Source organism: Spermophilus citellus (genome assembly GCF_964194105.1).
Source record: "Spermophilus citellus genome assembly, chromosome: 4".
Taxonomy (NCBI): Eukaryota; Metazoa; Chordata; class Mammalia; order Rodentia; family Sciuridae; genus Spermophilus; species Spermophilus citellus.
This window is the reverse complement of record NC_138185.1, coordinates 103979418-104005420: the sequence shown is the minus strand read 5'-3', so window position 1 is coordinate 104005420 and position 26003 is coordinate 103979418. Positions and strand designations below refer to the sequence as shown.

The 26003-nt window shown below is 39.2% G+C and overlaps 2 protein-coding genes and 1 pseudogene across 4 annotated transcripts in view; 1 reads left to right on the top strand and 2 right to left on the bottom strand.

Moving 5' to 3' along the window:
* The window catches only part of IREB2 (iron responsive element binding protein 2), a 54355-nt gene extending 39013 nt beyond the window's left edge, over positions 1-15342 (bottom strand). For both annotated transcript variants that reach the window (XM_081291279.1, XM_081291280.1), the window contains exons 1-2: positions 15194-15342; positions 13722-13811 (exon numbers count right to left, since the gene is read on the bottom strand). In XM_081291279.1, the coding sequence (XP_081147405.1) occupies positions 13722-13811; positions 15194-15212 (109 nt within the window). In that variant the 5' untranslated portion in view covers positions 15213-15342. The remainder of the gene's footprint in view (positions 1-13721; positions 13812-15193) is intronic.
* LOC308647281 (non-histone chromosomal protein HMG-17-like) lies at positions 3073-4108 on the top strand. Its single transcript, XM_081291369.1, has one exon. It carries the CDS (start codon positions 3446-3448, stop codon positions 3716-3718), a length of 273 nt encoding a protein of 90 aa, XP_081147495.1. The 5' UTR covers positions 3073-3445; the 3' UTR covers positions 3719-4108.
* Positions 15343-15412: 70 nt separating the features above from the next.
* On the bottom strand, positions 15413-20065 carry LOC308648170 (proteasome subunit alpha type-7-like; annotated as a pseudogene). The gene is made up of 2 exons: positions 19314-20065; positions 15413-15645 (listed from the first exon to the last, which is right to left on the bottom strand). The product of its transcript is annotated as a proteasome subunit alpha type-7-like (transcript).
* Between the last annotated feature and the right edge of the window lie 5938 nt (positions 20066-26003).

Here is a 26003-nt window from a genome sequence, read left to right as displayed (position 1 = left end):
TCATATTTCATCCCGTGGAAGTCAGTCTCTGATATTATGACATCATTAATGTTGACCTTCTGATATTCATGCTGCCATGAAATCTGTTCTGAATCAGTTCTGCCAGTGTGACCAACAATGTATGGCAGAGATGAGAGTGTATGATTTTCAAGACCAGGACATTTTTTCCGCTTCAGTCTTCCTCTCTTACTTGCTCTGGGGAAGCCAGCAGATGCCTGTTTTGAAACAATCAAGTAGTCCTTAGGAAACACCCATATGGGGAAGAACTGAGGCCTCTCCATCATCAATGAACACCAACACCTGCCAGCCATGTGCTTGAGCCCTGAGAAGCAGGTTCTCTACCTTTGTCTAGCCTTCAGGTGAATGCAGCCTCAGAACATTTGGCTGTAACCTCATTAAAGACCCTGAGCCAGAACTCCTCAACTAAGTCATTCTGAAATCCCTAATGTATAGAGACTATGAGAGATAATAAATGCCTATTATTGCATTAAACTACAAAGCTATTGGTTTGTTATCTTCTTCTTCTGCTGTTATTTATTTAGGACCTACTAAGAAACAGGTGCTTTATATCAGCTTATGTACTTTTTTTTGTTTTTGTTTTTTTTTTTGGTACTGGGAATTAAACTCAGGGGACCCAGGGGTACTTAACCACTGAGCCACATTCCCAGCTAGATTTATTTATTTATTTATTGATACAGGGTCTTGCTGAGTTTCTTAGGGCCTTGTTAAATTGCTGAGGCTGGTTTTGAATTTGTGATCCTCCTGCCTCAGCCTCCTGAGTTGCTGGGATTACAGGCATATGCCACCATCCCATGTAATTCTTAGAGTAAACCCATAGAATTTTTCAGTAGAAGAGCTATATAGTAAAGAGAAAACTAGCAGATGTGAGAGAATAGACACAGATGCTCTGGTTTGTTTTTTAGCAATATTAATCCCCCACCCCCGATTCTGGAACAGCTATAAAGTTCAGGGAAGGCCCTTAATCCCTTTCTTCCTCCTCATTCTCCCCACACCACCCCATATACTCTCCTGTTCCAATATACCATCTTAAATTCCCTAAACTTCTAAACCTTCCCAATTCCCACTCTCATATCTGTTCTTCAATACCACAAGGACTTAAATTTCCTCTTTCAGTCAACGCCTTCTTGTATGTACTTTCCATACGTATATAGTTCTATATGGCTCAATTTCTTAGTTCCCCAAATCCTATTTAACTTGCCTCTTTGTTTCAACCTATCTGTCCAAGGGGGGGGGGGGGGGGGGAGGGGGATCAAACCCAGGTGTTTTTTTTTTTCCCCCAGTTGGTCCACTCCATCACTTCCCTATTCAAGAACTGTTCTTAAAAAAAAAAAAAAAAAAAAAGACTTTACTAAGCCAGGTGGTATAGTGCATGCCTGTAATCTCAGCAACGCAGAAAGCTGAGAAAGGATCCCAAGTTAGAGGCCAGCCTTGGCAACTTAAGGAGACCCTGTCTCAAAATTTAAAACTTATTTAGAAAAAAAAAAGGTGGGGGGGGGAGATGGAGCTCAGTAATAGAGCATGCTTTAGCATGGGGGGAAAAAAGGAAAACAACACCTTTATTGAGGTAATTATTATCTTGTATTGAAATACTATCATCTTGTAGTTCACCCTTTCCAAGTTTACAATTTAATGGTTTTTAGTAAATCTGCCAAGTTGTGCAACCAGCATCATGAATCAGTTTTAAAGCACCCTTACACCCATTTACTGGTAATCCTCATCCTCTCCTCTCCAATCCCAGGAACCACTAATCTGCTCCATCTGCCTTTCTGGACATTTCATATAAATGGAATCATACAATAAGGACTCCTGTATCTGGCTTTTCTCATTGAGTGTGCTTTTAAGGTTCATTCATACTGTTGCATGACTATAGTTAATTTCTCTTTGTTATGAAAGTATTCCATCACATACCAATTCTGCATATCCATGCACCTACTAAAAAGATATTTAGGTGTTTCCAATTTTCAGTTATTAGGAATAATGCTGCTAAAACCATCAGCTTGCAAATTTGTGTGGATTGGTGTTTTCCCTTCTCTTGAATAAATACCTTAGAATGAAATTGCTGAGTTATATGGCAAATTTATATGTAACATTTTTGTTTGTTTTCCTTTTTCATGGTGCTGGGAGCCAAACTCAGGGTCTTGCCCAGGCTAGACAAGTGCTTGACCACTGCGCCATCCCTTAAATTTTTAAGAAACTGCTAAATTGTTTTCAAAAATGGAAGCACCATTTTATATTTCCACCAGCAATGTAGTATGAGAGTTTACATTTTTCCATATCCTCTCCAACATTTGTTACTATCTTTTATATAATACCCATTCTAGAGAGTTATGAAATGGCAATTCAATATAGTAGTACCATGTAAAGGAGGAGAAAGGGGGATGGGGAAACTCTAAAAACTGCATAACTATAACCTGAGTTGAGTCCTCACTATTCACCCAGAATCCTACTTTTTCTGATCTACTTATTTTCCAACACTCCACAACAATTATTTCCTATCTTCATTCACTCTCCATAAAACAGTCTCTACTTACCTTCTATAAGAACTAGAGTACTTCCTATCTCATAGATTAACAGAAACCAATAGTTCCTACTTGGGCTTCCTCCTATATACCCACAAATCTTGCTGTCTGTGGATTTGCCCTTTCCCCAGTTAAGAAGGGAGCTACAGAAATCCTCCTATTAAATGCCAACTTCTCTCTAGAAGCTCTGCATCCCATTCCCACTGACCATTTTAAGACCACAGTCGTCAATCATCACCTTCTCTTTTTGCCATTTACTGTTTAACTGGATTCTTCCCATCAAGATTTATAGTCTGTAGCCCTAGTTTAACAAAAAGATTCCAGAAATGCCATCTTCAAATTTTGAACCAAGTTTTTTGAAAGAATTACCCATATTCCCAAGTGTACTGTTCTACCTTCCATTCATTCCTCAGCCCACATCAATCTGATTTACATCCTTAAAACACCAACAAAGGAGGGTCTCAGTAGAGTCCTAATATCCTTTCCACAATATTCAACAAGGCTAACAATTTCCTCCTTAAAGTGGACTTTTTCTACTGGCTTCTACAACACCCTTCTTTGAAGACAATTTTTACATGTCTCATCTTACATTTCTGCATGACTTGCAAATAGAGGCAATAACTGCCTTTGTTTCAGACTGTATTCTCAGTTTTCTGCAGTGATTAACTTCAGAAGATAATGTCTCCCTCTGCAGCAAAGGGCCGATAAGATTACTGTCCATTATAAAATATTTGGGTTCCCTAAGTCACAGTTCCTTTTCTGTAACCACTGCATGTATAGGTGTTGCCTGGCTGTCTTCAACATCACCCTGGGAGCAGTGTGAAGAAGAAGAGGCGAGAACGACCCCCGGAACGACCAAAGCTGCGCGCCACTGCATCCCCGCGTCCAGCGCCGCCGTCGCCACCATGCCCAAGAGAAAGGCTGAAGGGGATGCTAAAGGAGATAAAGCCAAGGTGAAAGACGAACCACAGAGAAGATCTGCAAGGTTGTCTGCCAAACTTGCTCCTCCAAAGCCAGAGCCCAAGCCTAAAAAGGCCCCTGCAAAGAGGGGAAAGAAGGTACCCAAAGGGAAAAAGGGAAAAGCTGACACTGGCAAGGATGGGAATAACCCTGCAGAAAATGGAGATGCCAAAACAGACCAGGCACAGAAAGCTGAAGGTGCTGGAGATGCCAAGTGAAGTGTGTGCGTTTTTGATAACTGTGTTCTTCTGGTGACTGTACAGTTTGAAATACTATTTTTTATCAAGTTTTATAAAAATGCAGAATTTTGTTTTGCTTTTTTTTTTTTTTTTTAAGCTATGTTGTTAGCACACAGAACACTTCATTGTTGTTTGGGGGGGGAAGGAGCATATGTCACTAGTAGAATGTCTCCAAAGCTGGATTGCTGTGGGGGAAAACACCTTTCCCTTCTAGTTTTGAGAGACTTCCTCTTTGTTCCCAAGAGGAAGGGATTCCCTGATGTTGGCACACATAGCCACCTTGGCACAAATGCCTTGTGCTATGGAAAAACTCAAACTCATCTGTATGTCCTCCTGTCCCTCTCTGCCATCGGCACAGACTTAATTCCCCTAAGCTCAGACCTATTGGAACCTGATTCCCAACGACTGGTGTGTGTGGGGGGCAATCTGGACTTTCCAGTGACGTTATTGAGAATAGTGTCCCTCAGAAGAGCAGCAGTTCCTTTTCTAGATTGTGGATCTTCAGATCTTCTTTTGCCATTTTCCTTTCATTTCCTGAAAGTCAGGGTCGGCTTATGAAAAGTTGTTAAACAACATGCTAAATGTGAAATGTCAACCCTCACTCTAAACTTTCCCTATTCAGAGCATCAAATGAAGACTTCATTGGGTTTTACAGTGGCTTTCTGATTTTGGTAGTCCATTCAAGAAGGGAGTTTGAAAGTTGTTATATACTGTTAATGATTGTCTGCCCATGTCCTGCCTGAAATACCATGATTGTTTATGAAAAGTATCTTTAATAAAGCTGGATACACTTTGGCTTGGGGGAAAAAAAAAATCACCCTGAAGAAAACGGAGCTTAAGAAACCAACAGGAATGAAGACACTAAGAATGTTGCTCTGTATGAGTAATAAACCATACATGTCTTTTGATGCAGGAGTTGCATGCCTTCTGCCAACATCAATGAAACTGTCAGGCTAACCTATTAACTTCCAAGGAAGATAAAATGTTAGAACCTTTACAGTTTCTCACACTTTGTGGAAGCTCTGTTTTGGGTTCCACCTGATATTTAAATGTAGAAGTTCCTTAGAGTTCACATCTAGACTCAATTCTCACTCTATACTGTCTTCCCTAAGGATACTACTTCTATGGCTTCAAATATACCTATCTGTCCACCAATAATTCAAAAATACTTTTCTGCAATTTAGGTCAGTCTTCTGAGCTCCAAAACCACCTATCTAATTGCCTCCTGATTATCTACTGATATATTACCAAATTCACTAGTATCTAAGCTAAACTCAGTGATTTCCCTCTTTCCCTGCCCCTTATTAGCACCTCTTCTTGTGCTTTTTAACTCAGTAAATAGCACCACCATCCATCCAGAAGCTAACGCCAAGACAGGCATTATCCTTGACATCTCTCACCCATCTTTTTAATTTATCTACTTCTATCACCACTACCATAGTTGAAATCCCCAATATATCTTTTCTTCTAAGTTCTCTAGGTTACCTTTACACCCTCAAGCTTGCCACACACAAGTAAAATAAAGGCATTCTGTCCATCTCTAACAACAACAACAACAACAAAACAACAACATTAATTTGGGAGACTGAGGTAAGCATATCATAATTTTGAGTGTGGCCTAGGCAACTTAATGAGACTATCTCAAGCCATGTGGGAACCAGGATGCTGGTAACTTAAATTGGGAAAGTATGATAATTTGTGTTATCACTCTTCTGAAATGAGCTGATGATAACAGTTATCCTTGTGAACAATAATTTTTTAAAATATTTATTTTTAATTGTAGTTGGACCCAATATCTTTATTTTAATGTGGTGCTGAGGATTGAACCCAGGGCCTCGACATGCTAGGCGAGCACTCTACTGCTGAGCCACAACCCCAGCTCCCTTGAACAATAATTTAGTGGAAGATTCAACAGGTGTGATTCAGGCTCTGAAAAATAAAATGTTGAAATCTGCTGTTTTTTTAAAATATTCTTTAGTTATCAATGGACCTTTATTTATTTGCTTATTTACATGTGGTGCTGGGAATTGAACCCAGTGCCTCACATGTACGAGGCAAATGCTCTACCTCTGAGCTACAACTCCAGCCCCGAGGGTCTGCTATTTCATATGGGAGGCAGTTGATGAAGGACATACAGAGGGGCTCCTAAGATCATAGGCCCCACTCTTTAAGGATAAATGGCTACTATCGAAAGTAAGCAATACATGGGGCTGGGGTTGTGGCTCAGTAAGCAGAGTGCTTGCCCGGCACATGTGAGGCACTGGGTCTGACCCTTAGTAACACATCACAAATAAAGGCATTCTGTCCATCTACAACTACAAAAAAAATTTAAAAATCACAGTACAGAGGTCACAAAATATTGGCTGAACATTTCATTTGCATAGCTTTAACATTTTAAAATCTAAAATGCCAATATTTAAAAGACATTTTTTTTGCTTTTACATAAAAATCCAAACTTCTGGCTTAATTTAAAAATTGGAAAATTGTACAATGGTGATCTCAAACTTCCACTGAAACTCAGTAGCATCCCTTTTTTAGAAGGTATGTGCTCTCCTGTTGGCCACAATTCCCAGCAGGGCCATTTCACTTGTTTATGCTGCCTCTGGTTCCTATAAACATGAGTTTGCAATCACCAGTATAACAGGTTTTTACAAGCATAGGCTTTGAAATCACAGATTTTTGTTCATGTTTCTCTGCCACCATATAAAAGTGGCAAAAGTCTTCAAGAAATAGTGTTATCTTTTTGAGTTCAAACCGAGACCTTGGCCATGTGGATAAGAGAAACTGACAGAACTGGATACAGTAAATACTCATTAAATTCTAGCAGTTTTATTACTGCTACTAAGCTGGGAAACAGAATGGTATTGAGGGGAAAAGTGTTGGTCTTGAAATCAAAAGGTTTCCTCTCTTAGAAGAAATCACTCATAGAAAATATAGGTTATTAAAAACTGAGCCAAGTGCGGTGCCACACACCTGTAATCCCAGCAGCTCAGGAGGCTGAGGCAGGAGGATCATGAGTTCAAAGCCAGCCTCAGCAAAAGCAAATGGCTAAGCAACTCAGTGAGGACTCTGTCTCTAAATCAAATACAAAATAGGGTTGGGGATGTGGTTCAGAAGTAGGGTGCACTCCTAGAATGCATGAGGCCCTGGGTTCAATTCACCAATAGCAACAATAAAAGCAGCAAGGGCTAGGAAGTAGGCTTTTGGAGGAAGTTGGAAACACTCAAAAGACTGGAGTCATGCTCTGCACCTGCCAAAGGCCTTCAAGAAATAGTGGTATCTTTTAGAGTTCAGACTGAGAAAGGCTGGTGGCTAGGACAAGAACTAGATGGAATAGGCATAGGATAAACCTAGAAAACCTTATTCAAGGTCAAGGTCCAGAAGAAAAGATGAGAAAACTGAAAGTCTTGTAGTCCAACCAGACCTTGGCAGCAGTGTTAACTCACACCTTTGTCTGACTAGAATCAAAGTACTGTTTCTAAGTTGAACTGGGCAAGATGGATTGACTTCCAATAAGCTCTGGAACTGGTGTCTCTGTGTGTTTAATATATTACCAGTGATAGTTTAAGAAGGTAGTAACAGATTTCATGCTTAAGAGTTTTTGCTTACTAAGGCTTATAAAACAAAAAAAGTAATCTCACTTTATTGATGAAGGTGCAGAAACACATTCTCTTCTCATTCATTACTGATGACATACAAACCAGCATCACTAAATAACACAACAGATATACATCCTAGTGCCTTTTCAAACTGCTGTTGTAAAAGGAACAGTCCTCAGTGTCCTGTTGTCTGTCTCCTTGGTTACCACTGAAGTAAAAGCCAATACCACAGCAGGTCAATAACCAAAAGCCTCATATGAAATGTCATACACTAGACAACTACATTCATCTCTCATGATTTGTAATGAGGATAGACTGAATCAGAAAGATGTTAAGAGCTAAGGTCCAATGAGAAACTCATATGGAGCCTTGGCAGAGGGCAGAAATCTAAAGGCCCTGCGAGAAAAAATAAAGAGTTAACTCAATTCTGGTCCTTTCTTAAGATAGCCACTTTCATTGGCCTGGGAGGTCTGTATTATCACAATCATTCTTCGCTTGAGTTAGTGGGTATCTCTTCTTCACAATCAAAAAGCAGACAGACTCTTGGGCAAAATATGCTATGGTGAGTGTATGGTTGTACATGATATATAGAATACTGTTAGGAAAAGGTAATCCTTAGAAAGTTACATACTATGTAAACACATTATAATTAAATTGTTTCATTGCTTAACCAACCCACAGCCCTTTCCAGAGCCCAACAGAAAAGATCAGAAAACAGGACTTGTGTCCCTTCCAACTAGCGTTGGACCACAACAGAAACCAACCAAATCTAATCAATATAGGTTAAAACAACAGGCAAAAATGACACCTACAGGTACATTCTTAACTGGTCGATAAACTAGTCATAACGAAGAATGAATGGTCAGGAGTGGTTATACTGGGAATTAATATCAAAGTAAGTAAAGTGAGCTATGGAGACAGAAGATTAGGGTAGAAGTAAAAGACACAGGGATAAAGACACCAGATAGCCTTCAAGTGACAAACAGAACAATAGCCTCTGCCTCAGAAATTCTGATCCCGAAGAAGCCTGTTTTCTTTTGTTGTCTTTGGATGTCTGGAAACTGCAGCATCTTTTTTACTTGAGTGTTTGCTTCTTATAGTCCAGGGTAAAGACTGGAATAGAAAGTATTGTAAAGGCAAAAAATAAAAGTGTGATGGGGGATGGAAGGAAGAGCACACTTCTAACTAACAATCCTATATCTTCTATATAATAATAAACTTGCCCTCAAAAATAAAAATATTAGGGGATGAGGATATGTGCATGTACATCACACTATTATTTATATGCGTGCGCGCGCGCGCACACACACACACACACACACACACACCCCAACAGACATATATTAGTCTTTTTTTTTTTTAAAGAGAGAGTGAGAGAGAGAGGGAGAGAGAGAATATTTTTAATATTTATTTTTTAGTATTTGGCGGACACAACATCTTCGATTGTATGTGGTGCTGAGGATCGAACCCAGGCCGCACGCATGCCAGGCGAGCGCGCTACCGCTTGAGCCACATCCCCAGCCCATATATTAGTCTTATTTATAAATAGAGAAAAGTTGGTAACAATCTCAACATTCAAAATTCTGTTAACCTAATCATGATGTATTCATAATGGCAAGATTATGCAGCCATTAGAAGCTATAGAGAAGTACAGATATCCTCTTCTACCTGAACCATGCTCCCTGACTCAGAAACCAAATAGAGATAGCATGGGATAGTTGTTTTCAATAACCTGAAAAGATGTTTGTGATGTTAGGCTTTAAAAAAAAAGTTACAGGGGCTGGGGATGTGGCTCAAGCGGTAGCGTGCTCGCCTGGCATGCGTGCGGCCCGGGTTCGATCCTCAGCACCACATACCAACAAAGATGTTGTGTCTGCCAATAACTAAAAAAATAAATATTAAAAAATTCTCTCTCTCTCTTTCTCTCTCTCCCTCTCTCACTCTCTCTTAAAAAAAAATAAATGAAAAAAAAGGTCGGGCTGGGGATGTGGCTCAAGCGGTAGCGCGCTCGCCTGGCATGCGTGCGGCCCGGGTTCGATCCTCAGCACCACATACCAACAAAGATGTTGTGTCCGCCAACTAAAAAAAAAAAAAAAGAAAAAAGAAAAAAGGTCCATCAACATCTAAAAAATATTAAAAAAAAAAGTTACAATATATACTGTGTTTTCATTAAAAGTAGCGCTTAAATATATTTGTATATACACACTTTCCATTCTGTCTGTAATGTTCACTTCTTTTTGCGACTCTTATAAACAATAAAAACTCGAAAATATTAAATGCAGATTTTCAAAGATTACAGGGTATGATATGGATGCCAAGTCCTGACTCTATTTTAGGACTGAGGGGTATTGTGATTAAGAAAGCAAGCAGTCGGGAAGGAAAAAAGAAAGGGTAAATGAGATGACCTGAGATTATGAAGGAGGGGACATGGGGCTTTATACCAGCTAAAAGTCTTACTGCCCAGTAACAGTCACTCTCTAAAATTAACATTTTATTCTAGCCAATCTCTCCAATGTCTTCCCCCTAACATATTCACTCATTTTCCCATAATGCATTCATTCTAATTCTCTATGGTTGACTATCCTTCATCATGCCTTTGTTCAATAGCAATTCCATTCTCAGTTCCTTCAAAAAGCAGACTTTTCTAGACCACAGGGATTGCTCCCTGCCTTGAAAATAGGAACACTGTCAAATTCAGGGGTCTACCTAAGAGTCACTCAAAAAATCTCTACACTTCTAGTTATGCACTAGAGTGCCAAATAGGCAGCTCCAAGAGCATAAAAAAGGCACTTCCCTATGAGGGAAATCACACAAGATTAAAATGTAATCAATGTCTATGACGTGCCCCCTTCCATACCTTAAATATAAATCTGGGAGGCAAAAGAATAAAATGGCAGCACAAAAAGCAGAAATCAAATAACTTGTGTTGTATTCTGTCTAAAGACAGATTAAGAAAGGGCAATTGGGGGCTGGAGTCACAGCACAAGTGGTAGAGCACTTGCCTAGTATGTGTGAGGCATTGAGTTCAATTCTCAGCACCACATATAAATAAATGAAATAAAGGTCCACTGACAACTAAAAACATATTTTTCAAGAAATTAATTTAAAAAAGAAAAGGAAAAAAAAGGGCAGTCAGGTGGTGCTTACCTATAATTCTAGCAATTTGGGAGGCTGAGGGCTGAGGAAGGATGATGGTAAATTCAAGGCCAGCCTAATCAACTTAGCAAGAGACCCTGTCTCAAAACTAAAAGAGGCTTTGAGTATAGCTCAGTAGCAGAGCATCCCTGGATCCAATCCCCAGTTCTGGGGGTGGGGGTTGGGGATAAGAAAAGGTATTATGTTAGTGAGGCAAATAATACCTCACTTACCACTCATTCTTGACCACTTCTCCCTTTCTGAATCATAAAAGTATAAGCTAAAACACTCTACCACTCACTGTGTGTACACATATATATTTGGCAGTACTGGGGATTAAACCCAGGGCCTTGCACATGCTAGGCAAGTATTCTCTACCACTGAGGTACATCCCCCACTCCAATTCAGCTTTCTTGAAGCTAAGAGTGGTCACTGACATTTTGGTGAAACAGATAAAAGCCCCTGAGGAGGGATTTCCTTTCTATTTTGCCATTCCAGGTGCCTGGAATATGAACATAATGTCTGGAGGTGCAACAGCTATTCTGTAACCAAAAAATGACAGGAAAATGGAAAGTAGAACCCTAGATCCTTGCAGGGAACATGCTACACAGTCCAATCTGCCCATCTCCAGACTTCTGGTATGTCAGGAAAACTCCTATTTGGTTTTTTTTGGCTTTCTCCTTCCTTTTTTTTTTTTCCCCCACCAGCAATTGAACCCAGGGGCACTTTACTACTTAAGACAAACTGGCTTGGAATCCTCCCACCTCAGCCTCCCAAGTTGCTGGGATTATAGACATGCGCCAACACACCTGGCACAAACTCCTATTTGTTAATGTCACTTGCACAGCAGGTTTTCATTTCTGTGAAGCTGTGGGCATTCCTACATGGAACTTAGAACAGTGGTTCTCGACTATCTTTCTTCCTCAACAAATATGAAGGACAGAAAACATACCCTTTACTAAGTTACTCATTATAGCTCTGATTCTCAACTTGGCAGACATCAGAAGGTGAAAAAGGGCAGAGAACACGGTGACCCTGAATCTTGGTGACTACCAAAGCAGTATCTTCCTATTATAAGCACATGTCTGTGAAACCAATCTGGTCCCTCTAAACAAGCAATAAGGATTTTTTGTGCTGATGCTAAGCAAAAGACTTCTCACCCAGAAGCTGTTTTTTTTTTTTTCCAAAGTCAATTCTTCTTTCAAATTTTATTTCCTCTAAGTAATGACTAAGAAATCACTTAAGTAACTATTAATAAACCTCTGCTAACAACTACTCTGGGTATTGATTTCACAGAAATAAAAACCAAGTTTGCTTCAGAAGCATTTATATTATATTTATCATGGTTATAATAAAAACTCTGGTAACTCTGGGATTACATTATATATAGATGGCTCATGTACAATTATATACAGGTGCCCATGAGAGAACATTTCCCACGAGAGACCATTTAATATTTATCTTACTAATCAATCCCTTTCAGTGCATTTTACTATTGTTTTTTATTCCCTACATTTGAGAAATACAGGCTGTCTTCAAGTGGGCACATTTCCACAAACCAGCCACAGAAACTATTCCTACTCAATTTTAAAGGCACTTTTATATATATTCTATTATGCTGTAAAATTTGGATTAAAAAAAATTTCCAGACAAGAATCACTAGATATTTTTGAGAAGATAAAAGACCTTTCCCGTGTAAAATAATTAGGGTTTTTCAAAACTTATGTAGGCTAGATGCTCTGGTGCACACCTGTAATTCCAGCAACTCAAAAGGCTGAGGCAGGAGGGTCACAATTTCAAGGCCAACCTCAGTAACTTAGGGATACCCTGACTCAAAATAAAAAATACTGGAGTCAGTGGTAAAGTGCTCATGTTCAATCCCTGGTACTACAAAAAACAAACTAAGCTAATGCAAACTCTTCATCAGTGAAGGAAAAAAATACATGTAAATGAAAGACACAAGGCACTAAGAAAACAACCAACCTCTCTTAACATATCAATATAAGCTACTGCAACTACATATATAAAGTAATTGCTTTCATTTGGGTGAACTATTTATTTTTAAAAGGCAATCTAATTCTAACACAGGGATTTTCTAAGATATGCTAAAATATCTAAATCTTCTCATAATGCACAAAAAAGTACTGCACATGGAAGTCTAGAATATTTAAGTTTATCAAAATCTACAGGAAAAACACAAAGAATAATCCTCCTTATTAAACAAGAGGGGATGGGCTAGGGATATAGCTCAGTCGGTAGAGTGCTTGCCTCACATGCACAAAGCCCTGGGTTTAATCCCCAGCACCCCCCCCCCCAAAAAAAAAAAAAAAAAACAAGAGGGGACTAAACAAGATTAAAGAAAATCTCACTCCAAAACTGACATTCATCATCGCATGCATATTTCACTGAAAAGTTCAAAAATAAGGATACAGTAGAGAAGCCTATTAATTCCAGCAACTTGGGATGCCAGGGCAGGACAGAGGATTTCAAGTTCAAGGCCAGCCTCAGCAACTTAGTGTGGCACTAAGCAACTTTTTGAGACCCTATCTCAAAATAAAATTTTAAAAAGGGCTAGAGATATGGCTCAATGGTTAAGCACCCCTGAGTTCAATCCCTGGTACCAAAAAAATAAAAATAAATATATATTTTTTTTCACAAATAATAATCACTCTTTCAATGGGTTTTCCCTTCACTGGCTTGGCTGAAAGTCAATAAACTCAAGACTTCCACCCACTGAGAGATAAGCCAAGTTCATTCTTCTGAAATGCCAGTGAAAGGTTTGACCCCTGATGAAGAGCATGTATATGTCTACCAAGTGTTGATGTACAGGTCAGAACAAAACTATTTCCATACTGGAGAACAACTCAAATTCGTGGGTTCAGTTGATGATTCCTATTGAAAGGATGGCATAAAGAATAACTGGAGGAGCTGTTCACTTAAGAAAGTAAAATATATATTTAATCACTACAGAACATTAATAGGTTTACTAAATTAAAAAAAAAAAGTTCCTTAGAGTTTCCTTAGAGAAAAATTTTATCACTTTTTTAAACGAGAAAATAAGGTATAAGCTTATATCACCGTCAAACAAAAGTTGTTCCAAGAGGAATTTTTAAAAGATATAAATATGTGTAGGTATAGCTGTTTCAACATGGTGGAAATAAATTTAAAATTTCTTCAGCTCAGCTTGACAAATGCACTTTAATTATTAGAAATTAAATAAACCAGAAAAAAATGTAAGTCAACATTACCATACTTGGTGCCTCCAAGTTTAGGTACATTGAAGAACTTCTTACTTGAATTGTCATTTAATGTTTCAATAAGGTACTCAAAGGCATATCCTGGGGGAGATAAAAAACTTTCATTAAACATAGCTACAAAGTAAAATTACCTGGATATTAGTTTTGCCCAATAGAATCTTCTGCATTGTTCAATAAGGCAGTTATTAGCCACAGGTGGCTACCGCTCACTTGAAATGTGGCTACAGAAGCTGAGAAAATGGAATTTTTAACTTTTAAGTCACACATGGCTAATGTCCACAATACTGGACAGTATAATTTTAAACCATGACTCTTTTTCAAGCAAAATCTGGTAAGATAATTCACTCCTAAAATGTGTTTGAGAATGCCTGGAAAGAATAAGAATGACTTACCCGGTTTATAGGCACGTTTTAGAAAGACATGTCCTAAAAATTGTGTAAATTCAAGATAGAACAATTTGAGAACACAACTGTTAGAATTATTTTTTAAAAACTTAAAAGATTTTTTATTGCACATTCAACAACAGACAAAACCAAAACAACAACAACAAAAACTTCTCATAAGACATTCTAGGTCTTAAGGATTAAGATAAAACTGAACAACAAAACACTGAGGTAAACTAGCATATTCTCCCTAACGGTCCTTTTGGTTTGGCTGCAATTTAAGCTGAACCTCATGGTCAAAGACCTATAAACCTCACTGGTATATGCCCCAGGTCCAAATGTTCTCCAGGGAAGTGGCAGGGAGGCAGCCTTGAGGTTGAAAAGAACCTTTAGATCTTTTTATGAAGACACTGCAGTGGGTGGGTAGGACCCTCAACACAGTTAGGGCCACCGTCCAAAATGAAGAGAGATAAGCACAACCCACTTTCAGAATGGCTTGTGTTTTCCTCTTTTTGTAGAGGGAGGTGGACGTGGGAGGGGACTCATAGCTGCAATCAATGATCAGAAAACAAGATGACTACGGTTCAGCCTTCACTGCCCCTCATTCTGCTTCCAGAGACAAGAGGAAAGAGCTCGAGGCTGGGCAGTGGGCTAGACAACAGGATAGGTGGACCCAAACAAGGAGACAAGGACCCCAACCCCCATTTCTCACAAGTGGGGGGCGGGTAGGGGAAGATGGTGGGCCTCTCTCTCCCTGCACCTAGTGTCACTAACTAGGGCTAGGAGGCCGCAGGCACAAAGCGGCGACCAACGGGATGAGGTAGGTGCGGGTCACAGCCGGAGGCAAGGCCTATGGCCCGACTGAAAACTCGCTAGGAGAGTGGGGGCGGGGAGGCCTGCCTTCCGCGGCCTCCGCGCAGAGTGCGGCCCAGCAGACAGGCCCCGAGGGGAGCACGAACTGAGAGCCCCGAGGGCTCCGGGCGCCGGCCGGGCGACTCTAGGCGAGAGAATCAAGGAACACGGTGCCCGGGCAGCGCGTGTCTCCAGCAGCTAGACCCAAGTCGGCGGCCCGAAACTGACCTGCACTTGGGGCGTCCATCGCCGGAGACCATATTATCCCTGCGGGGAGGGGGCCGGCGGGGGAAGAAGGGGGAGGCCGGGCCGGGAAGAGGGGGAGGAAGACAGGCGGACTGGCAAGGGAGGAAGGAAGGAAGCAGTCTCGCGCAAACACCGCGAGAGCCGCAGAGCTGGCCCCGGGTCTGCGCTCGCGGGATTTGCCGCCTTACTCCCGCGAGATCTTCAGCCTGGAAACAAAGAGAAAGGCTGGAGCTTAGCCGGTAGGAGACTTCTTGCGCCGTCGCCGCTGTTCTCGCGAGTGGGGGCGGAGCTCTGGTAGGCAGTAACGTAGGCGTCTGTAGCTGCGCCGGGGTTACCTAGTGTGGCCTGGAGGGTTCGTTTGTGGGTTCTGAAGTCGAGCGTCTTGTGGCTTCCTAAGGGGTGTCTTTGGCAGTGGCTAATGGAAATCGGAACTCCTGGGGAAACAGCGTAAAGAGAACCACTTAACATTAAACAGTAATATGAAGATGGCCAGACTGATCCGGCACATAGGAGGCGCTCATATTAAATGAATTTTTCCTTACGTTCCTGTAGCGTCAACCTCTTCCTTTCCGCCGACTCCAGCAGCGGTGGATCCTTGTAGTCTACCCATGGATCCCAGCTCTTATAATCCCTGCATTTTACCCTACCTATCTCCTTATCTCCCCGTGGTAGCCAGCTTCCCAGAAAGCCTTGCCTATTATTGCCCTTCTCCCACTCTATCCCTCTCCAATCTGGCTTTCACTGCCAGAAATGTTTTTGCTCAAGGTCAGTAGTAACTTGACTTGTTAATCTCATTTCTTAATCCTTACTCTACCTTCATTGAAACATGCGTTTTCATCAGTTTCTGTGACTCCAGGCTTTTTTCTCTTCTTTTTCTTACCCATAAAAGTGCTTCGTCTTAGTCCTCTTTGCAGGCCCCATCTTTGGCCCATCCATTAAATATAGTGGACCTTAAATAACTCAGGGCTCCTCCCTTGCTCCTTTTCTCACTTCATTTTCCCTGGCCTATCTCATTCCCCCTTTCACTTCAATTATTAGTATGTTGATGCTTCGCAGCCTACCTGTAACAACCCCATCTCCTAACCCAGAGGTACTTGCAACTGTTGGGTACTTCCAACATTCCACAGGCATCTGGATGCAAAATCTCCAAAACAGAACTCCTCATTTCCCCCTAAAATTCATTATTTCTTTTGTATTGCTGTATCTTTTGTACAGCATTGCTATCCACCCAGTTGCCCAGGCCAGAAACTGGCACATTAACCTGGACACCTTCACCCTTTTCCTTTAATCATTGACCCACGTGCTGTCAACCAAGCCCCAGTTTCCTCTATTTATTCACGTTTCTAGAGATTTCCCTTGCTACCCACTCAGGTCTAGACAGCTGTGACAATCTTCTCAAAAGACCGTAGCACATTAGTACTCATAATCTCCATTTTCATGATAGACTAAACCTCAGAAGGGATTAAAGGTAATCCTGCAAACTAATTTACCGTATCCAACTCAGCTACCAAGTGACTAACTATAAAAATAGGAACTCAATTCAAATGGATATACAAGGTCACATGCTTAACTTGGACTTTTGTGATCTGGTATGTCATGCCTATTGTTCATACCTTACACCCTGAACACCTGAACACCCTTACACCTTAAACCCTGAACACCTTAAGGCAGAGTGATCTCTATCCCCTCTGGAACACCTTATTTGCTGTTCCCTCTTGGAACATTCTGCTGTGCACTATTGGACTAACCCCTACTCATTCTTAAGAAGTTCACGCTCAGTCCATTTATTCCTATAGGAAATCTTCACTAACTACCACCCAGTCTGATCTGGGAACATGATAAAATGCTTCCCTAGCATTCTTTATTAAAGCACTTAATTGTACTTGATTGTAATTGCCCATTTATTGTATTGCCCATGTCTCAAGTGCTTTTAGCTGCATACAAGAGAGTACCCAACTAACAGTGTCTTAAACAACACAGACCTGTAATTATCTCACATAAGGAAGTCCACAATAGGCAGTTTCATAATTGGTACTGAGATAGATATTTGGGGAACTATTTATAGAGAAGTATACTGAGCCTTGAGGGAAGCACCATAAACCTGGCATGTGCCAAATCTTCAGCATCACGTGTAAATAAATAAAAAATAAAGGTACATCAACAACTAAAATAAAATATTAAAAAAAAACACCTAGGTTCATGCCTTATGTTGGCCCTATGCAGTTGGTTTTTGTTCCTCAGGCTGTGTTCCTCATCTCATAGTTGCAAGATGACTATAGCAGAATGTCATCCTTCCAAAAGCAGGAAATAAGTGATACAGAAGCCCTCTTTTTATCAAAAACATTTTTTTTCCTGAAGATCTTAAACAGATTTCTCATTGACCAGAAATTAGACTGGTATATCTCCACCTTATTAAACCAACACCTCTTCTTTATGACAAATATTTTGTAATGTCTCTTTTACTATCTGGCATGAAATTCACAAGTAACATAGTCTACACACAACAATAAAATAACCAATGCCTTAAATGCAATATAAAGGAGAAGAAAAGGAAAGTAATTTATTAGAAAATAATATATATCATGTAGATGCATAGGTATGTCTGTGTTAGATGACATAAAGGAGTATGTATACTTATAATGAATGAATATGGACTTACAGAATATAATATTCAACTGAATATAGTCAACATTTTTGTTTACATTTGACATTTCAAAATAAAGACAATGCATACATTATAGCATGCACAATTAGTTATTAAGAATGCATAATGTATGTATATATAGTATATGTACATACAAACCATCAATAGCCAGCTTACATGGAGACTAATAAAAAATGTTGTATTTAATCAAATATTGGAAGTGTTGTAGCTGTGAATGTAATTTTTCTAAAACAGTGAATAACTCTTGGTAGTGTTATAGAACAAAATAAGCTGGGTGCTGTGGCACACACCTGTAATCCCAGCGGCAAAGGAGGCTGAGGCAGGAGGATCATGAGTTCAAAGCTAGCTTCATCAACGTAGCGAAACCCTGTCTCAAAAATAAGAAAGGGCTGGGTGATTTAATGCATTCCACTATTGTCATGTATGTAAGAAATAAAAATAAATAAATAAGAAAGAAAGGGCTGGGGATATGGCTCAGTGGTTAAGCTCCTCTGGGTTCAATCCCTGGTACCAAAACAAACAAACAAAAAACCCAGAAGAAAATAAAATACAACCTTCTCGATTTTTCCAGAGTAGTTATATCTATCTCTGGAAAATTATTAAGACCACAAACAAGTAGTTTAGTTTTTATTTGTAAATGGGGTTAAGTTTTAGTCTCATATAAACAATTCTGTTGTTTTTTATATGCTTATGTGTGTGTTTACCTACCTGAATATCTGACAGATGTTCAATGGGGGATCTTGTCTGTTTCTTTGCTGTACAATTTCTGTCTTATAAAATACAGACAATCTAATAACAATCATTAAATGCCAAAAATATCCTCACACTGACAACCAAAATCACCCTACCATTTTCCCCAAGTCCTGCTTACATTGAGAAACACTGAAACTTAGATCAATTATGATGTGTCCCCTGTGGCTGGACTCATTGCTTGCATTAAAAAAAATGTATTGAGATTTAATTCTTATTTTAACTGAGAGTGAATACTCAAAACTTCACCCAAATTACTCATTTCTTAAAATCATTTTTTCTTAATTGAATCTGTTTATCTGAAGAAAACCAACACATTGAACAAGTTATAATATATAGTCCCTGGCTTACATGGAACTATGACTGCTTTCAACAATTACTGGAGTCTGTTTTCAAAGAAAGTCTAAACTGCATTTGATTATGTAACAAACTGAAGACAACCACAAAATTGGCATTTTTAAAAGTAGTCCATATACCCAGTACTAAAGGTAATCCTGCAAACTAACTTATTTTTTCTAACTCTTCCCTAAGTAATTCCATCAACATTTTTGTTTACATTTGACATTTCAAAATAAAGACAATGCATACATTATAGCATGCACAATTAGTTATTAAGAATGCAAATGTATGTATATATAGTATATGTACATACAAGCAGCATAGCAAAACATTAAAAGTTCCCAGTACTCATCCTAAGAATTAGGCATTCTTCTTTGATTTTTTTCTTCTCTGTTTCTTCCTTTCCCTTTTCTGTTTAAGTTACTTGTAATTCAATTTCTTTAACACTAAACATTGATTTCTTATTATAGCCAGTTCAATGTTTTTTTTCTACTAGACTAGACAACTTTTAGCAAAACTCTTATTGCTAATTTGATAACTTCATTGTCATTTCCTATAGCATCTTCTGTGTGATTCTTTTCTAGAAATTCTGGGACCGTTTTAGCACTTGGGCCTATTGCATTTACTTTCTATGCACTGTAAGTACCAGAGGGATCTGTCTGATATAATCTTAGGATACCATCATTATCAAAACCTACAATTAAGGCAGAGATATTAAAAGGCTTTTTTCTATTGGTCTGAGTATATTTCTGCTTTAAAGTTGCTATGAAGCGAGTTATATAATATTCTACAGTGACAGGGTCCTCAATTGTAAGCTTATGGCTCTGGCACTCAACCCAGGCTCTGTTTATTACAACTCTACCATCAGCAGTCAGTCTTCCAAAAGCCATGCAGATATGATCATTAAGTGCACAAATTTTCCTCACAGTTCTTTTAAGCTGGGCAACATTTTTTTTTCCTACTCCAAGCACATCTATATTGGTGCTTTGAATTCCAACCACAGTGGATTATTTCTTCAGTGCTTCCTGGGCATATTCTATCTGGAAAAGTTGTCCATCTGGAGAGAAGACAGTGATTGCCTTGTTGTACTGAGATACCATCCATAGGACTAATATTCCAGCGAGCCTAAGATTCTACTGGAGCTGAAGCTGGCTGGGAATGGCTTATACTACCATATGCTAACACCCAGAAACCTTAATTCTTATACCATAAAATTCACCCGATTTAATCCTATTTATTTTGTAATACTTGCATGCAGTTTATGAAATAATAAAGGCCCCATATATTCACCACCCAGTTTTCCTTTGTGTAACATAGTACAACATCCAAATAAGGAAACTGACATTGATATAATCCTTCCACCTATTCCGACTTCAGCAGTTTTATATGCATTCCTTTGTAGCACACACTCACATTTAGTTCATCTGCATAGACTGACCTCCACCACAGCAAGACACAGAACATTTCCAAGGATCATTCATGTTGCCTTTTTATAAAATCTACTTTCCTCCTAGGCTGCCACTTCCTTATCTCCTACTCTCCACCTTAATCTGTTCTCCATTTTAATACACAAACAGAATCATATGTTATGTTTTCATAACACATTTTTTTCAATTTACATTCCCAGTGAGATTTTTTTTAAATCCCATTTTTAGATCAGTGTCCTGGGCAATGCCCAGGCTGGTTCATCTTTTCTTTTTTTAATTAACATTTTTATTTTGGAAAATTTCAAAGGTACAGAAAAATCACAAGATAATTATAACAATCTCTCTTCTATACCCAGATTTATTTATTTACTGTTAGCATTTTATCACATTTGCTTTATCTCTCCCTATAGATTATACATAGCACAGCAAGGTCCTCATTAGTTCTTTTTCTAAACTTTTTTGAAGGAAATGTTAGCGATTAATGACCTTTCAACCCTACTTCATGGTATATCTCCTAACATCGGGACAGTCTCTTAAATAATCACAGTACAATAATCAAATTCAGGAAACTTAACATTGATACAATACAATTTATATTCATATTTTATTAATTCAAATCATCAGATCTTATGAATTTGAATAATTTCTATACTCAAACACTGATATAATTTAAAAGTTTATGTTCAAATTTTGCCAGTTATCCCAATATCACTTTTTCCTAGAAACTTTTTTCCCACCGTAGAACCCTATCCAGAATCTAGCATTGCATTTAGATGTCATGTCTATTGAGTCTGCTATAACTGGAACATTTCCTGCTTTTAATTTGATACACAGTATTGACATTTTTGAAGCATAATGGCCATTTCCTTTGCAAAAATGTCCTTCAATTTGGACATGCCTAAATATTTCTTCATGCTTAAACTTACACTATACATTTTTGGCAGGAATGCTACATAAGTGATATTTTGTTCTTTTTATTGCACAATATCAGGAGGCACCTGATTTTACTTAGTTCTCTTTTTGGTAACTGGGTCATTTCTTAACCTAAATCTAGAGCAGGATTTTAATTCAGGTCTTCAGGAATCTAGAGTCATGTTTTACCTATCCACAGCTCTGCATTTAGATGTGGTCTCAGGTATTACAAGGTGTGTAGTTGGAGGCTCCCACTACGTTTGGACTCCTAGTATGATCTCTCAGTAGCTAATCCCTAAATCCTGCTATGTTCTACCAAGATACGTTTTAGTTCTCACTGAGAAAGCCTGTTTAGTTATTGATGGTTCAAAAATAAATATCACATCTTAAAAAATCAAAACCATGATAAACAAGAATGCCTGTCCACTCTATGGCTTACCTTTGAAGCCACTGATGAGCCTGATCATGGGGTAACATGAGAGCATTGGCCACCAGCCCTTAGCATGTGAAATCAAAGGGAACCATTATACATCCAAAGCAGGTAACTGTAAGTTCTGCACATCTATTCAAGAGAAATACAGATAGAAATTTTTGTCTTTTCACCAATAAGAGTAGACAAAACATTAAAAGTTTTTAGAAAGTCACTTAAATCTCTACTACCAGCAGGTAGTTACAAATGTTGATGTAATCTCGGCGTGGTGGTACATGCCTTTAATACCAGTTACTCTCTGGAGGCTGAGGCAGGAGGATTGCAAGTTCAAAGCCAGCCTCAGCAATATAGCGAGGCCCAAAGCAACTTAGCAAGACTCTGTTTCAAAATAAAAAGGGCTGGGGATGTGACTCAGTGGTTAAGAGTCCTTGGGTTTAATCCCTGATTCAAAAAAAAAAAAAGTTTATGTAGACATATAGTGCAGAACACTGTCCTCAGAACTGTGTTAAGATAGAAAATAAATAGAAAAAGCCTTATTCCTTGCTGCTGCTGCTTCTTCTTCTTCTTCTTCTTCTTCCTCTTCTTCTTCTTCCTCTTCCTCTTCCTCTTCCTCTTCCTCTTCTTCTTCTTTTTCTTCCTGCACTGGGGATTGAATGCAGGGTGCTTTACCACGGAGCTATAGCTCCATTCTTTCTATTTTCTATTTTGAGCCAAGGTCTCACTAAATTGCTGAGAGTCTTGCTAAAGTGCTTTAATCCCAAATCACTGGGATTAAAGGCATAGGCCATCACGCCTGGCCATTATTGCTCTTTCTGAGGGAAAGGATGGAAATAGGAAATACCATCAGTAAAATAATATAGGAACATAAATTTCACAAATACTGTTTGCGTTGAATTGTACCCCCCTCCCCATTCATGTATTAAAGTCCTAACCTCTCAGGATCTGTGTATATGACCTTATTTGGAAATAAGGTGATTAGTTAAGATGAGGTCATACTGGAGTAGTCTGGTCCTAATCTGATGACTGGTTCCTTATGAGAAAACAGGCACATAGACACAGAGGGAGGTAGCCACGTGAAGAAACAAAACATAGAGAGAACACCATGATCCTGAAGGCAGAAATTGGGGTAATGCCTCTACAAGCCAAGGAGAGAGGCCTGGAACAAAATCCTTCCCACAGCCCTCAGAGGAACCAACCCTGCCAATACTGTAATTTCTGGCTTGCAGCCTCTAGAACTGTGAGACGGTAAATTTTTGTTTATGTTACCCAGTTTGTAGTACTTTGTTATGGCAGCTCCAGGTTACCAATACAAACACCTTCTGGGAACATACAAGGTGGAGCAGAGAGAGTAAGGGGGAGCAGTCAGGAGACCTGAATCAATGCCAGCTCTGCCCCAAATTTGCCGTGTGGCCATGACCAAATGCATGAATGGATCAGGCTTCTGCTGTGAAATTACTCAGTGGAAGTAAATCTTGTAAGTTCAGGAATGATTTTATATAGTCTACGATTGCATATTTCTATTTTTCAAGCATATTCCTTTTGTCCATCCCTCTCATCAGAAATGATTATGGCGTCCTATCAAATTAGAATTCACAAATGTCTCTTGGTTTCATCTTCTTTACTGATGCCTTAATTTAAGTTCTGATCATTTCCCACCTGGACCACCATATTCAATTAAACCCTATTAAATTGGTTTTGATCTTTAAAAAATGGTGATTGTATGTGCTTCAATATAATATTCATTTCCTAATTGATCTCCCTCTTCCTGCTTGCCTACCTCTCACCATTGCTCCAATCACCCTTTACAACCTCACCAGGTTATTCTTTCTCAAAGGCAAACCTGATCATGTTTGCTTAAAATCCTTCAAAGTCTCCCAACATTGCCTTCAAAGAAATCAGACTTCAGCATCTGAGGCCTATTTGGGACTGAACTTTGCCTATCTTTCACTCTTTTTTGAAATAAACCTCATTCCTACCCAATACTGGACCCAAAGAGAATAAGCTTCTCACTGCCTCAAGCTTCACGTTCACTAGCTAACTCCTGGCTGTCACTGGGAAACAGCAGCTCTTTTTGTTGTTGTTACTAGGGATTGAACCCAAGGGTGCTTAACCACTGAGCCACATCCCCAGTCCTTTTAGAAAATTATTTATTTAGGTACTGGGGATTGAACCCAGGAGCACTTTGTCACTGAGCTATATCCCTAACCCTTTGCCTCTTTTATTTTGAGGTAGGGTCTTGCTAAATTGCTGAGGCTGGCTTTGAACTTGTGATCCTCCTGCCTCAGGCTTCCGCATGGCTGGGGTTACAGGCATGTACCACTACGCCCAGTCAACAGCAGCTCCTCTTGATATAATTTTGCTGCTCTCCTCCTTTCCCCACACCCAACTACGCTCCCTCTTTCTTCCCTTCAAAGCCACCTAGGCTTCCGCTTTCCTCTTAGAACACTTAGTGCACTGTGCTGTAATTCCTGATTTTTCTGTTCATTCACTAAACTGAGAGCTCCCTGAACACAAGCACTAAGTTTTCACTTACCTCCCTATCTCCTAGCACAAGTCCTAGCATATGGCAGTTGCTCCAGAAAGTCTTGTTAAATCAATGAATGGATGAGTGAATGAATTAAAACAAACAAACAAAAAAATGTAATCCCGCATGCAAGAATTTCCAGATCTATATAATAGGCAAATTAGATATAAACTATTTTAATTATGAAATGATTCATCTTTCAAAAATAATTTTCTACAGCTGGATACAGTGGCATATGTCTATAATCCCAGCTTCTCAGAAGGCTGAAGCAGGAGGATCACAAGTTCAAGGTAACTTAGTGAAACCTTGTCTCAAATTTTAAAATAAAAAGAGCCAAGTATATATCTCAGTGGTAGAGTGCTACTAAATTGAACCTATAGCACTGCAAAAAAGGAAAAATAAGTTAAAAATAACTTTCTACAGGAATTCTATAAATAGCAAGGTATCCTTGAAAACATGTCTTGAATTTAAAAATTCAATATATGAAAACTTGACCCCTGTCAAGTGGCTGGGTTGGACACTTTGCTTGGTTCAACCACCAAACCTACATACCAGAACAGTGAGAAGAATGAGACCTGTCCTTCAGGAACTCATAAAAATATGTCAGTATAAGTGGTAATAAAAATAATAATAGCTAACACCTGCTGAACTTTTGTTAAATGAGATAATATTATGCAAAACACTTAAATCCTCAAAGCTGTATTGTACTAGTTAGGATGCTTTCACCTCCAAATTAAAAAAAAAAAAATGAATGCAACTCCAACTGGCTTAAATACACGCCACTGATGTTACCAACCAAGGTACAGTCAGCCCTCGTTGAATTGAAAATATTTGAGGAAAAAATGCTTCCATACGCAACATAAACAGGCTTTTTTTTTTTCCTTTTTCTTTTAATTATTACCTGGTCAGGATCTTTGTGAATATTTGATATCAAATTTCCTGTGTCTTCTGCCCAAATACTCTCAATTTTCTTTGGGCAATTCAACCCTTCTCTAATTCCCATTCACTGGACCACCATTGGACCAGTAATGGGTTCTGGAATTGGAGTAATAATTTACTTAGAAGCAACAAATCATGACAAAACTTTCTGGAGCTTCTAAGAAAGGGAAGCTTTCCTTTCTCCTCTGCACATAATAGGAGTGAGGTTTTGACATCTAGAACTGCTGCAGCCATGTTGCACCACAGCAGTGAGTCTGGAGCTGTGGAGTCCACTTTGTGGTAACAGAATAAAGCCAAGACTGTCGACAACAGAGATAAGGCAAAGAAATGCTGGATTCTTGGTGTCATTCTTTTCGCTTCCGAATGAAGCTGGGCTGTTCTCTACTAGAACTTGTTCTTGTTATGAGAGCCAATAAATCCCCCTTATAGTGTTAAATAAAATTTATAGGATGCCATTGGCTTGGGCTCTGTGCCAGGCCAAACAGACCAAATCAAAATGGAGTTACTCATGCTGATGTTTCCACACCATCAAGCCAAAACCAATCTTTCTGACCTTCCAAGAAATCAGGAGAGAGAGAGAGAGAGAGAGAGAGAGAGAGAGAGAGAGAGAGAGAGAGATATGATAGCCAAATCCCCAAACTGCCATTTTTGGGTTATCATGATAAGGAAGCCCCGATGCTTTAATTTTACAAAGAAAGCAGTTCTGAAACAACCAATCCACACTTTGCTCTCTGTTTTTGCTTTCTTCAGCCTTTTTGTGCCTATAAAGCCTAGTTCATCTGCTCAGCTCATCCAAACAGTCTATT

Excerpts from the sequence above, each read along its gene's own strand:
- LOC308647281 (XM_081291369.1), top strand. The coding sequence starts at position 3,446 with ATGCCCAAGAGAAAGGCTGAAGGGGATGCTAAAGGAGATAAAGCCAAG.